We start from the raw sequence: 14,853 nt of genomic DNA on the forward strand, positions 1-14,853 counted from the left end.
TACTGATATAGAGCTAAAAGAGCAGAGTCTTGAAGTTGGTAAATCAGGATTCTGGTTCTTGCTCTGTAACTTGCCTTTTATTTGTCCAGTCACTCAACCTATCTCTTCTGCTATCTATCTCTACCTTCTCTTCCTACTCCTTCACCGTCTCTTCTTTCATAGTTCTGAAGGTGTGGATGTTTGGTACAAATGATAAAATGAGGATTTAAATTTTCCTAACTGCCCTCCTCAACTTATATAGTCACTATGGCATTTTAAAAGGATACTGAAGAGTCTGGTAAATAAGTACAATAATCTTCCTTTGTTATGTTCTGAAGTATAATAAATTACTGATTGACTTTATCATTAAATAGTCCCTAGCCTTTCCAATGAGTCCCGTAATCTTCAAGGTATGTCCTAAGGTCATCGTTGGAAACCCCACTAGTTTCTTAAAATATCTGTTTTTCCTTTCAAATAAAAATAGTTTAAGTTTAGATCCTTGTTATAATTCAAGTGCTGTTGTAACCTGAGGGTGTTTTAAAATATGAATGTGTTTTAAAATACCTGCCAGAGAGCACGTTTTGGTAGGATAGAGACCATAAGGTTGTCAGGAGCTAGTCAGCTTGGAGACTGGCAGTCCCATTGTCAGGCTTGTGAAACTGTGAGACATATTGTACTTTTGTCTACAGCAAAAGCTCGTAATTATTTACCCTGTCCTATCATGTGAGGGCATTGGAACTTCAGTCATTAATGGTAGCCTCTTGGATCAAATCTTCGCTAACTTGAATGCTGGCTGGTAATCTGGAGCTAAACAGTGTTAGCATTTCCAGGCTCTGTCCAAATTATTAACACCAAATCAAATTGGACCACATGAACTGTTTATCTCTAGTCTTACTTATGAATAAAGTTGGAGCCGCTATTCCCACTTGACGACAGTGAATCTGCTATTAGCTGTTGTATTTGGCTTCTTTGTGATGTAGAGATAAGGGTTGCTTTTTCTCTTTGCCACCGCCAGCTTGCCCCCTGCACTTTTCTTCTCAGACCTCATGTCTACCAAGTTCTGATTTACTGTTTTGTTTCATTACAAATTAATTATAATTACTAGCATCCCTCAGTGTTGTTCATCTTCCAGCATATCTGTGGTCAAACCTGGGTATCAGCTTGTCTTTTGGGGCTTTTGATTAATTAATTGTCCTGTACCTTGCTGTTCGTCTTTCTTTATACTTGGTTATTATATAGGACTACTGTACTGATTTGTCTTTGCTGTTCTTGTTTAAAGTTTCCTCTTTTTTGAGAATTTTCTGATTATTCACAGTTTTTTTATATGGACTCACCCTTGTTTACAGAGAGAGAAAAAGCTATTCATGATAAGGTCTTATTTACCCTAGTGTCTACAATTACTTACAGAAAAATGAGAAGAAACAGAAAGTTCATGTATTGGGATGGGTGAGTAGAGGATTTCAGAAAACATTCAAAGAGGTCTTTGGATGGTTAAAGTGGTATGGTGTTCTGTGTATTACAGGCAGTGTCCTAAAAGTTAAAAAAAAGAAAGAAAAAGAAAAAGATATTTATACTTTATAGTAGGACTATACTTTTTTTGGGTCGGGGGTTAGGTATATACTTAATAGAAGAAACAGAGTAACCATACATCTATGGAGAAATACTCATTTTAAAAAAGTTATTGAAGTATAGTTGACATAATTGTTATATTAGTTTCAGGTGTGCAACATAGTAATTAGACAATTCTGTACATTACTCAGTGCTCACCACCATAAGTGTAGTTACCAGCTGTCACCATACAGTATTATAATATTATTGATTATATTCCCTATGCAGTTCTTTTCATCTCTGTGACTTATTTATTTTATGATTGGAGGTTTATCCCTGTTAATCCCTTTGGCCTAGTTTGCCCATGTCCCCATCCTCCTCCATTCTGGCAATCACAAGTTTGTTCTTTGTATGTATGAATCTGTTTCTGCTTGTTTGTTCATTGGTTTTGTTCGTAGATTCCACATATAAATGCAATTGTATGGTATTTGTCTTTTTCTGACTTCTCTTAGTATAATACCCTTGAGGTCCATTCATGTTGTTGCAAAGGGCAAAATTTCAAAATAGTCATTTTTCATTATCAGATATACACCTAATAAACATAGGCACCCATTTATGTCTGCACATTCTAGTGCTGAATTACTATTTTTAAGAGTTTTAGTGTGAGTAGCTTTTGAAAACCTCTCAGGTAGACCCAAGATATATATCCTTATATCCCCCCATCTTGATCACTAGTCTAGACACTTATCCTTCTTTTGGAATCCAAAATTCCACATCTGGGATGGTGATGGTCAAGTAGAGTTATTGTGAAAGAAATAATTGAGAATTTCTAGTGGTGTTTTATGTGACCCAGAGGACAACACGTTTCTTTTTTGTCTATAGCTATTTTTTTTTCATACGTTGAACATTTATTTAGTTCAACTCTAACAGGATATTGTGCTAGACATTGAGGTTACTGAGATGAATTAAAACAAATCCTTGTTTTGAATGAGCAAATAGAAAGGATTACAGACACATACACAGATAAGTACAAAATAAGATAGTTACTATTTCTCAAACTAGGACAGGTCTGCCAAGGGGTGGTAGTGAGGTAGTAGATGCTATGAGATAAACTTGATGTATCTTGTCATGTCAGTTTTATACAGTGGTATGTAAGTTGATGCATTTTCATTTTGTATATAGATGGATATTACCAATGCATGGGGAAAAGTCACTTGAACTTTTGTTCCTGAGGACAGTTCCTTCTTGCTGCATCCTGGACTATTTTTTTCTTCTAGGAGGATGGTGTGGTAGTAAACCTACTGACAAGGGATGTGATTAGGTTGCTGAAGATAGGAGAGAAGGATATTCTGTTGGACTCTGGGATAATTTCTTGTATAGTGACAGTCTCTTTCACTGGGTTAACAACTTAGCTTGTTCTTCTTATCATATTATTGGCTTATTTCTAACTATCATTTCTTTACAAAAGGCATTTGCTAAAACCCAGAATGCCCTTCTGCTTATCTGTCAACTGCTTCTCTCATCTTTAATAACCTTCCCAGATTTTCTGCTTCATCACTTGGTTTATTTGAACTTGCAGATTTTTTAAAGGGTTAAATCTTGTTCTTTGGGAATATTTTCTGGTAATATGAACTCATTTCCATTTTCCCTAGCAGATTATAAGTGTTTCCATGTTTTAATTGCATACCTGCTTTATGCTTTTCCCTTGCAATAAAAATGAAAACAAAAACAATTTGTATGTTTTTTCCTTCACTGAAATTTCTACATAGGAGATTTTCTGTTAGATATGGAAACTATCATGTGGTAATATGGCAATCCTAGCCTTGTCATAGTTGCAAGAGGCGATGTTATTATTTCTGGAACACTGTATAAGTTATTTGTTTTGTTTAGTTTTAAATACCACAAAGTTTTCTTTTTTATTTTATTTTATTATTTTTTTAAGATTTTATTTATTTATTTGACAGACAGAGATCACAAGTAGGCAGAGAGGCAGGCAGAGAGGGAGGGGGAAGTAGGCTCCCTGCTGAGCAGAAAGCCTGATGTGGGGCTTGGATGTGGGGCTCGGATGTGGGGCTCGATCCCAGGACCCTGGGATCATGAGCTGAGCCGAAGGCAGAGGCTTAACCCAGTGAGCCACCCAGGCACCCCAGTCATTTGTTTTATATATATATTTGAGTACCTGTTTTGTGGCAGCCATTTACTCTGATCTTTAGATCCTTGTGCTGTGCCAAAGATCATCACTGCAGTTCTCTGTGATATCGTTTTTATTTTAACTTACCTTGAAAGTACCAAATGTGAGAAGAAAAAGTAGTTGTTAATTAGAGAAATCAGAGAAACCTGATGGTTGTAGGTTTCTGTTTTGATAAGATAGAGTGAAGTAAGTAGGTTATAAAAATTAGCTTCAACTTACAAAGCTGAAGTAAATTTATAGTAATTTGGATATAGAATAAAAGAGGTGCTGTCATTTTAGGAATCTTTTTTATAAATCACCCTTGTGATTTCTTAAAAATAATTTTTTTTTCTGGTTGTTAGGAGCAGTGCCTTTTTGCTATAAAAACTTGTAAGCTTTTTTTTTTTTTTTTTAAGAGATTTTCTATTTATTTGAGAGAGAGAGTGTGAGAGAGAGAGTGTGAGAGAGGAGAGGTCAGAGGGAGAAGCTGACTGCCTGCTGAGTAGGAAGCCAGATGTGGGACTTGATTCTGGGACTTCAGGATCATGACCTGAGCCGAAGGCAGTTGCTTAACCAACTGAGCCACCCAGGCACCCCAAAACTTGTAGACATCTAAAAAGAAAAAGTTTCCTGTAATTTTATGGCCCAGGGACATACACTGTAAACATTATGATGAATGTCTTTTTGGTTTATTTTTAAATGGGCACATTGTGATTGTACTGTATCCACTATGTTGAGGTTGTGATTTTTAGTCCATAAAAAGTGATGTAGTGACTTTTTTTTTCTTTTTTTAAAAAAATTTATTTATTTATTTGACAGACAGAGATCACAAGTAGTCAGAGAGGCAGGCAGAGAGAGAGAGGAGGAAGCAGGCTCCCCGCGGAGCAGAGAGCCCATGGAGCAGAGAGCATGCTGGGCTCCATCCCAAGACCTTGGGATCATGACCTGAGCAGAGGTCAGAGGCTTTAACCCACTGAGCCACCCAGGCGCCCCATGACTTTTTTTTTCTAATGTCAATTTGATATTTCTCTGTGGTTTTGTGGGTGTGGGGTTGGGGGGGAAATATATATATGTAATATTAAACTATATGTATATAGTTTTTTTTTTTTTTTTTTATTTGGGGGAGAGAGAGAGAGCATGAGTGGGGGTGGAGGGAGAAGGGTGATGGTGGTAGTGGTGGGTTGGGGAGGGACAGAGGGACAATGGAGTTTGTGCGTCCGGCTCCCTTTCCAGGTTTTGGAGATCATGACCTGAGCCGAAGGCAGACGCCCAACTGACTGAGCCACCCAGGCACCTCTAGTGAAACAATATTTAAAAGATTTTTTTATTAAAAGATGATACATAATTGCAAAACGTCAAACATTACAGAAATATATATTGTGAGGAAGGAAACATTTCTTGTAATCCTCTTTCTTTAGCTATAACCATTAAGAATTATTATTTTTCATGGCATATAGTTACGTATTGTAATGTGATTTTTTGGATTGATGTTTACCAAATTATTTAGTCAATTTTGTAGTGTATTGGTTGCTTCTAATTTATTTTGCTGTTTACAGATAATCTTGAATTGAGCACCTTTCTATGTATATACCTCTGCTCATTTCCTTAGGGTAAATTCCTAGAAATAAAATAATTACATCAAAGGGGATACACAACCTTAAGGTTTTCCATACAACTTGCCTTCTGGAAATGTTGTGGCAGTTGCATTTCCTTCAAGAGGACGTGAGGTTCTCTTGTGCTCCTTAACTCTGATAGTATTTTCTTTAATTTTCCATTCTGTTTAGTAAAAAATAGTATATGATTTAAAATCGGTTTTTTTATCCTACTGAAGGTGATGATTTTCTCATTCTTATTGACTAATGCTTGTCTTGTTGATCTGTTTTTCTCTTACTTTTTTTATTTGAGTGTGCTCTTTTTGTATTAAGGATATCAGCACTCTAAGAACATGAATAGTCCATTTGCTTAACTAAATCATAGGCATTTGCTTTTCTTGGGTGTTGTTATGTAGTATTTAAATTGCGTAACTTAAAAGTTAATACTTTTTTTTAACGTTCTATATCCAGTAGACTTGTTACTCAAGTTCATTTTTAAACATTAACTTTTGTATACTGTTGCCTAATAAATGCTCTGTATTTTATTATAATAAAATATAAGCTGAAATAAATTTGATAACAAATTACTTGTTTTAAATGAGAAATAGAAGACTTTATAGGCATTATTTTATGACCAGTTTATTAATCCTTTACTGATTTAATGAACCCTATTTTATTTTTTTCCTGCTAATAGCTACAAGTGTATTCATCAGAGTTTGGAGGATAATAATAGATGTCCCAAGTGTAACTATGTTGTGGATAATATTGACCATCTGTATCCTAATTTCTTGGGTGAGTCTTTGGAATGATTCTTTATTATTTAAAATATTCTATCCCCAAGAGTATATGCTGGCAGAAATTTATTTAGAAAACATAGTGTAGGGGTAAAGCAAGTCTTTCTCTTCTATCCACCTGGGTGTTTTTCCCAGTCTTCATTATTTTGTGATGTATTTTCCATACCATGTGTTGTTAGTACTATATGATATTGTTGTTAAGTTTCATGAAAAAAGAAAAATTGACTGCTACAACCCTTAGTTTCTTATATAGATGGTGGGACAGAATGTGAGGTTAAAGGGGATGCCAGAGGTCCAGAATACCTGTCTCTTTATACAATGTGGTGCATTCCTGCTGGTTGTGCTTCTGGGATAGAAGCGAGGGTCAGGGGAAGAAAGTGTTAATGGAAAGAGGGAAAAGGTGGGGAGAGACTTGGGTAATTGGATTTCTGGATAGGGTAAGGGAGCCTGTGACCTGGGGAGGCAATTGAAAAGTAAAAACTTGGAGAAGGAACTTAGGAAAAGAAGAAACATTGAGTGGTGTGATACTCTGCAGGACTGGACTTAGTGGGCTAAATTGGGTAGAAGGGAAATCAAAGTCCTGCAAAAGCAAAACCTTGTGTCCCTGAGCTCAGAAACATCTATTGTTGCTGCTGTGTGGGCTCTAGAATCTATTCTATCAGTTGTCATAACTTTAGAAAACTTCTTTTGAAATGGTTAAATACAGAAAGGAATCTGATCTTCCGACAATTTTGGTGTTTACTAAAACTTTCAGGCAACATTTTTTAATGAGTCCAAAAGCTGGAGATTCTTTTATGTGGATTTCTAACTAGAGGGAGCACTATATACCAGTATGGAAGGACTTTGAAAGCATAGTACTATTTTAGTTAGGAAGTGATTTCATACATTAACTATATATTCTCACATATATCCAGTGAGTAGTGAAGTCACACTTAACTGATTTTCTGAGCTGGAAATTATCTGGGTGGTAATCTAGTTTTTAACCTTTTCTTTTTATGGATACTAAATTTTTGTTTTGGGTAAACAAAAATTTTGGTATTTTATGTCCGTATTTGAAGTCTTTTAATTATAGGGCAGCTTGTAATGTGATTATGAATATTAGCCATGGAAATAACATTTTATCCTGATACATCTTTTTCTGTTTTGCTTCCCATCATCCCTTCCCCTCTTTACATTTGTACAATAATACTCAAATTCAGGATGCCTGGTGGCTCAGTTAAGTGTCTGCCTTTGGCTCAGGTCATGATCCTGAGTCCTGGGATTGAGCCTCACATTGGGCTCCCTGGGAGGCTGCTTCTCTTTCTACCTCTCCACCTGCTGTGTTCCCTCTCTCACTGTGTCTTTCTCTATAAAGTAAATAAAATCTTAAAAAAAAAAATATTCAAATTCATAGCTTCCCACATTAGGTAGACAGGGATCTTATGCATTCAGGGTGCCATTGAGATCTGTTTCTTTTATTTATTTTTTAAAACTTTTAAAAGATTTTTATTAATTATTTGACAGAGAGAGAGAGAGACAGGGAACACAAGCAGGGGGGAGTGGGAGAAGGAGAAGCAAGCTTCCTGCAGAGCAGGGAGCCCAATGGGGCCTTGATCCTGGGACCCTGGGATCATGACCTGAGGTCATGCTTGACGACTGAGCCACCCAGGTGCCCCTTGAGATCTATTTCTGAATGTGGAATTCCACCTTGTTTTTTCCTTTACTGAAAAAATCCTTTTAAGTTATTTATTTCCATTGCTTTAGCTTGAATTTCCGTGATTTATTTTTATAGTGTCTGTCATTCTTGGTTGGGTTGAGGAACTTGAACCTTTTGAAGTAATTTCAGATTTCTTCTTGAGCATGGTAAAATAAGTGTATGTTTTACAATTTTGAAGGCTACTAAGTAGCCTTGTACTTTTTTTTGTTGATAGGTTAGGACCCTTCCCATTTATTTATTTTAAATATTTCATTTATTTGTCAGAGAGAGAGAGGGAGAGAGCACAAGTGGGCAGAATGGCAGGCAGAGGGAGTCTGAAGCAGGACTTGATCCCAGGACCCTGGGATCATGACCTGAGCTGAAGTCAGATGTTTAACCAACTTAGCCACCAAGGCATCCCAGGCCCCTTCCCTTTTAATACTGTACGTTTACCTGAGTCATGGATAAAGGGCTGAGCTATATATTTTCTTTAACAGTGGTCTTCAAAACTTTTTGCTTGGGTGACTCATAAAAATTTTGAAAATGTTCTTCCTCATGTAATGAACCCCATTTAAAATTATCATCCTCAAGTTTTCTTTATAAGTTTAAGTGGTAGTAAAGAATGTAACTTTAGGAGTGTTATAAATCTAATTATTTAAAAATAAAGCTTTTATCTTTTTTTGAAAATGTATCCAGTGAAATATCATAGTGGTTTGATATTTGTCATTAATTTGAAAATAGACAAAGGGAAATTTTATTTATTCCTTTTCTCTTTGAACTTCTACTTAAATTGATTATTGGCCACATAATTATATCCTTATATGATGTATTTTCATGTTTGAAATCTGTCGATCTATCTGTAGTGCGTTTCTGTAACAGAAATGTATATAAATAGAAACTATAGACATAAAATTTTTTTGAACATAATTTAAAAATCTCAAATATTTTTTCTGGATTATTATTGAATTAGTAGTAGTATATAATTAGTCAAACATATATTCACAAATTTTATAAAGTATTAGGCATAAATATTTATTAAAAACATGCTGCTTATTAAGGTTTGGTGCTTTTCTCAGTTCTGGTATCCTTAGTAGTTATTACTAGGACAAGGAATGAGTTCCATTTGTATTCTTTTTATTATTCGTTTGTTTATTTATTTAGGATCATCATAGTTTTTTAAAAATTGAGATACAATTGATCTATAAATTATGTAATTTTAAGATTTTTCTTTTTAGAGTGTAAGTCTTAAGAAGCTTTGCTTACATGAATAAGGTGATGGGGCATGAAGGAATTTTGTTAACATTAATGTCACTCAGTTTTTTGACCTCATTCTCATGTAAGAAATTAAGAAAAAAAAAGCATTTTTAAATTAATTAATCAGATGTTATTTATTCATTTGAGAGAGTGAGAGAGCACACAAGCAGGCAGAGTGGCAGGCAGAGGGAGAGAGAGAAGCAGGCTCTCTGCCAAGCAAGGGGCCCGATGTGGGATTCGATCACAGGACCCTAAGATCATGACCTGAGCCGAAGGCAGCTGCTCAACTGACTGAGCCACCCAGGCATCCGAGAAAAAGCATTTATTGATTTATCATCAAAAACAGTCTTAATGCTCAGTTAGTTAACAAGTCAAGTTTTTTCTTTAATTTTAATGAAAGCAAAGAATTAGAAGCCAAACACTCAGAGATTTGATTTTTTGGTCATTTATAATCATTTACTTTTTTGGCAAGATGAGTACTTTGATTTTTTCTTTCCTGTCCTAAACACTATACCACAGACCCTTTTTCTTCTGACTTTCCTTCCTCCAGCTCTTCTGCCTTCCACTGTATTCTATTTCATTACCCTTTATACCCTTGCTCTTCCAACACATTCACTATTCTTTCCATCTTGCTTGTTCTTGTTACTAGAAGGTTCTTGCAAGGTGAAGTGTTCCTGTCCCTGTTGCCATCTATCCTGTACCCGCCCACCTCCCCCCAATTCCTGCAATTGCTCTCCTCTGCTCCTGCCAAGACTTGCTCTCTAGCTCTCCCTGTCCCTCTCTCCAGCTGCCTGCCCCCATCTCTCTCCCTTGCTGTCTCTTTTCTAGCTTTCTCTATCTATGTTCAAATTTATAAATTGAATTTTATCACCCTTCTGAATAACATTATTATTCTTTGAAGGGACAACGTGAATGCTAAGTTTAAAATAACTGTTAAAAAAAAAAGTATATAACATCCTTATTACTGCCAGGTAGTGTCCTAAGTGCTTTGTGTAAGCTAACTCATTTAATTTTCAGTCCTATGAGATAAGTTCTCTTGTCATCAATATCCTCCTTTGGGTGAGGAAACTAAGGTACAGAAAAGTTCGGTTACTTTTATAAACTTGTACAATAGTATTGGTGGAATTGGGATTTGGTCCTAAGCCATCTGTTCCACAAGCATATATCTTTAACTACTCTTCTGCTTCTAAAAATATAGTTACTAGAATGGAAGCTTTAGCAGTAGAAATGCATTATTTCTTCTTAGTACTGTGGCCATTTCAAGGGTCCAGACACTTACAGTTATGGATATAGAATATCCTTCAAATTTAGTGATAATGTGAGATTTCTCAGGAAAATGCAATTTGGTATACACATGTAAAGTATTAAAGTTGAAGTCCCAGTTTTTATTCAGATGTTTAATTCTGTAACTGAAACATTGAACTCTTATTTATGAGCTTCTCTTTATTCCCACTACATTAGTTGGAGCTCTCCTTTCTCTTTCCTGGGTTAGAATGGTAATTTTGCTTGTGAGATACATACCAGGCTCTTCAGAATCAGGTTCCCATCTATCTTCATTTCCAGCCTTAGTTCATAACCTATTAATCATTAACAAAATCACTTCGACCTCGTGTTTCAGCCATATTGATTTAAAGTCATCTTATCTCCTGGTCTTGTATGACTTTAACCCCTTCTTTCTCACACCCTTCTCTTAATTCTTTTCCACTTCTTTTTCTGCTTAATGAATCTCTGTGTGGATGTGATGGCCCAATTCTAATGTCACCTTCTGTGTGTAGCCTGCTTATTTACACATGATTGTTCCTTGTCCTGTGTTCTTTGTAAGTCTGCTTCAGTGATAGTACTATCACATTATGATATACATACTGTGTCATATATATTTGTCTTCCTACTCAGAGTTGCTCAAGTCTTAGATTGCATCTTACTTAGATTGAGTCTTACTTATCATAGAAGCTTGGATTGTTAGTATGGGCTTGATACTTCTCTGGTTTGTTTGGAAATATTTATAGTTGGATTGTGGTATAGTGAAAAATATTAGATAGTTGGATTTGTATCCCAAATCGGTTTTGTACTCTGTGTCACCATGTGTAAGTTCTTGATGCTCCCTCTAATATTTCCTCATCTCTAAAGTGGGGAGAATAACCCATAGGATCTTGTCTATAAAGTGCTAGCCTAGGGCTAAACTAATTTAGTGCTAGTTTCTTTTTTTTCTTTTTTTCTCTCTTTCTTTCTTTCCTTTTCTCTTCTTTCTTTCTTTCTTTCTTTTTTTTTTTTTTTTTTTACTATTTTATTTATTTATTTGATAGTATAAGCAGGGGGAGTAGCAGTGGGAGGGGGAGAAGCAGACTCTCTGCTGAGCAGGAATCCTAATGCAGGGCTCCGTCTCAGGATCCGGCGCTCATGACCTGAGCTGAAGGCAGACGTTTAACCAACTGAGCCACCCAGGAGCCCCTAGTTTCTTACTCTTTATCAGACTTTTTTTGTTATTATTTGTTTGATGTTATCAGTTCATCCTTAAAGACAGAAGAAAAGGATTTGTAGAATTAGAAATTCAGTGGTTCAGGGATATGATTAAGTTCTTTACGTGTTTTTGTTCCTCCATCCTAGCATGTATTGGTTCTTTGACTGGCTACCCTAAGATTGTAGGATGGCTCTGAGTAGCTCCAGGCATCATCTCTTAAAGAAGGGAGGGAAAGAACTTCTTTTCTTCCTATCCATTTCTTTCTGAAACACAGCATACCCTTCATTGATTAAAACTAGGTCACATACTTAATCCCATGTCAGCTATTGTAAGGGTATGAATGCCAAGATTGGCTTAAGTTAGTCAAGAATCATAACGTTGGGCTGGGGTGAAACCTAGCTTTTCTGAAAAAGAGATGTGGCTTAGAAAAAAAATTATTATTTTTTTTAAAAGGGTGGGTGGGATGGTCTTGGATAGGTGACTGACAGTATCTGCCATGGTATTTATAGGAAAGTAACAAAAAGAAGAACAAATAAGAATCTCTAGTGTCTACCTTAGAGAATCAACCAGGTACCATGTGGAGGATGCAACAGACCAACACAGTGAGGAATTGTCTCCCCCAGGTGCTGACAGTATCATAATTGAGATGTGTACGAGAAAGTACATATTCCAGAGAATTCTCCTTTAATAATAGTGGTAGTAATAATAGCAGTTGTAGCATTAGAATCTGTGGAAAATTGTTTTCTAATTTGAAATAAAGTGAAAGCCTAGCATTTTCTGCTTAGCATCTTTTTAATTTGGGGGCTCTTAAAAGTGAAAATAGAACCCATTTAAACAGAACAATTAGATGATACATTTAACAACAATACAAATTATATGTGCTTTTTGTTTTATTTCTCTTTTCAGTGAATGAGCTCATTCTCAAACAGAAGCAAAGATTTGAGGAAAAGAGGTTCAAATTGGACCACTCAGTGAGTAGCACCGTATGTTTCAACTCTTATTACTACTTTTTAATAAATTTCAGGTTTTTTTATTGGCTTAATATTAATGAGATATTAGAGCTTAATATGTCATTGATTTTCTTTAAGAATAAAATTTGTTTAAGATTATTTTGTTTAATAAAGAACTTTTGTTACCTGCATCGTCTAAAATTTAATGATCATCTTTTGAAAGGTCTTCTGGGATCACATTGAGTCAGAGTTGTCTTGTAGTACATGGCATTTGGAAGATTATATGGCAGGGTGGAACTGCAGTTGGTAATTTGGAAAAACTTCTGGAAGATTCTCAATTTAAGAGAATCAGTCCTAAATTATTGAGGGAAGTGAGCCTAAATTAGTACCTTACCAAGGACAAAGTTGAAAATATGGCTAGACAAATAATTAAAATCCAAGTACTTATTTTGAAGGGAGTTACACCTTTAGACATGCTCACTTAACATTTGTTTTGAATATGCCTTCTGTATCTGTTACCCAGATTGATTTAAGAGAGAAGTAGTGTTTAATTATAATTAGAAGGCAGTGGGGAACTATTGGCTAGGAAGGAGTAGGTTAGAATATTGTAGCATATTTTTGATATCTATGTAATAAACATAATTAGGAAGTAGCAGTTAAACATTTTAGGGTCTCTAAAACAGTCTTCTTAGGAGGTTACTGTGTTTCTTCGTTTTTAGAATGGCCACAGGTGGCAAATATTTCAGGATTTGTTGGGAACTGATCAGGATAACCTTGATTTGGCCAATGTCAACCTCATGTTGGAATTACTAGTGCAGAAGAAGAAACAACTGGAAGCGGTAAGTGGCAGTTGAACTCTATTTATTTATTTTTTATTGTGTTATATTATTCACCATAAAATACATCATTAGTTCGTAATGTAGTATTCCAAGATTCATTGTTATGTATAATATCCAGTGCGCCATGCTCTATGTGCCCTCCTTAATACCCACCACCAGGCTCACCCCCTCCCCCAACCCCCCTCCCCTCTAAGACCCTCAGTTGGCAGTTGAACTTTAAAAAATTTTAAGTGGTGGTCTTATAAGTTGTGGCGGCTCATTTATATTCAGAACAACTGAGTGATAAGAAAATCATGACAAAATACAGTTTCATTTTATTATTTATTTATTATTTTTTTAAAAAAAGATTTTATTTATTTATTTGACAGACAGAGAACACAAGTAGGCAGAGAAGCAGTCAGAGAGAGGGGAAGAAGTAGTCTCCCCACTGAGCAGAGAGTGTGATGCAGGGCTTGATCCTAGGACCCTGGGATCATGACCTGAGCTGAAGGCAGAGGCTTTAACCCACTGAGCCACCCAGGCGCCGCTTATTTTATTTATTTATTTATTTTTAAAGATTTTATTTATTTATTTGTAGATGACAAGTAGGCAGAGAGGCAGGCAGAGAGGCAGCAGAGAGAGAGGAGGAAGCAGGCTCCCCGCTGAGCAGAGAGCCCGATGTGGGGCTCGATCCGAGGACCCTGGGATCATGACCTAAGCTGAAGGCAGAGACTTCAACCCACTGAGCCACCCAGGCGCCCCCTCTTATTTTATTTTATTAAAAAATTTTTTCTTTTCTTTTTTTTTTTAGATTTTATTTGTTTATTTGACAGAGAGAGAGATCACAAGTAGGCAGAGAGGCAGGCAGAGGGAGAGGAGGAAGCAGGCTCCCTGCTGAGCAGAGAGTCTGATGTGGGGCTCAGTTTCAGGCAGAGGCTCAACCCATTGAGCCACCCAGGCGCCCCTATAGTTTCATTTTATTTTATCTTATTTTTTTTTAAAGATTTTATTTATTTGACAGAGAGCTCACAAGTAGCCAGAGAGGCAGGCCTATAGAGAGAAGAGGAAGCAGGCTCCCCGAGGAGCAGAGTGCCTGATGTGGGGCTTGATCCCAGGATCCTGGGATCATGACCTGAGCTAAAGGCAGAGGCTTAACCCAGTCAGCTACCCAGGTGCCTCTGTAGTTTCATTTTAATAGGGAACAGTTTTACTGGTTGGTTGTCTTCTAATGAATATATTCCTTGCTAGATCTTCCCTTATTCACATACAAGATTTGGAAGATAAAATAGAGATTTTTTTACCTACATAAAATCCTTTTAGCAGGTGTTTGTTGGTGGCAGCTGTAGTGTATGGCTTTTAAATAAAGGCATTTAGAAAGGTAGGAACTGTAACTAAATATATCCTGTTTCATGTAATAAAATAATAAATATAAAATTGTGTTTACTTCATGTAAATATATATAAACAAAATAAAGTATAAACAATGAAAAATGTTTATAAATAATATAAAATGTGAATTTGCATGTATTAGGAATTGAGTATGATCCATTAGGAGCGACTCACACCTCAGCATAAGTAGGTATCCCCCTGACCTAGCTGAAACAAAAGCGGGAATC

The 14,853-nt window shown here is 36.1% G+C and overlaps 1 protein-coding gene across 4 annotated transcripts in view; it reads left to right on the forward strand.

The window, feature by feature from the left end:
* The window catches only part of COP1 (COP1 E3 ubiquitin ligase), a 245,993-nt gene that overhangs the window by 27,093 nt on the left and 204,047 nt on the right, over nucleotides 1–14,853 (forward strand). For 3 of the 4 annotated variants that reach the window (XM_032317091.1, XM_032317089.1, XM_032317087.1), the window contains exons 3-5: nucleotides 5,984–6,081; nucleotides 12,377–12,453; nucleotides 13,140–13,259. In XM_032317091.1, the coding sequence (XP_032172982.1) occupies nucleotides 5,984–6,081; nucleotides 12,377–12,453; nucleotides 13,140–13,259 (295 nt within the window). The remainder of the gene's footprint in view (nucleotides 1–5,983; nucleotides 6,082–12,376; nucleotides 12,454–13,139; nucleotides 13,260–14,853) is intronic. The other variant, XM_032317088.1, reaches the window with a different exon arrangement.

The sequence above is a fragment of the Mustela erminea genome, chromosome 17, assembly GCF_009829155.1.
Source record: "Mustela erminea isolate mMusErm1 chromosome 17, mMusErm1.Pri, whole genome shotgun sequence".
Lineage (NCBI taxonomy): Eukaryota > Metazoa > Chordata > Mammalia > Carnivora > Mustelidae > Mustela > Mustela erminea.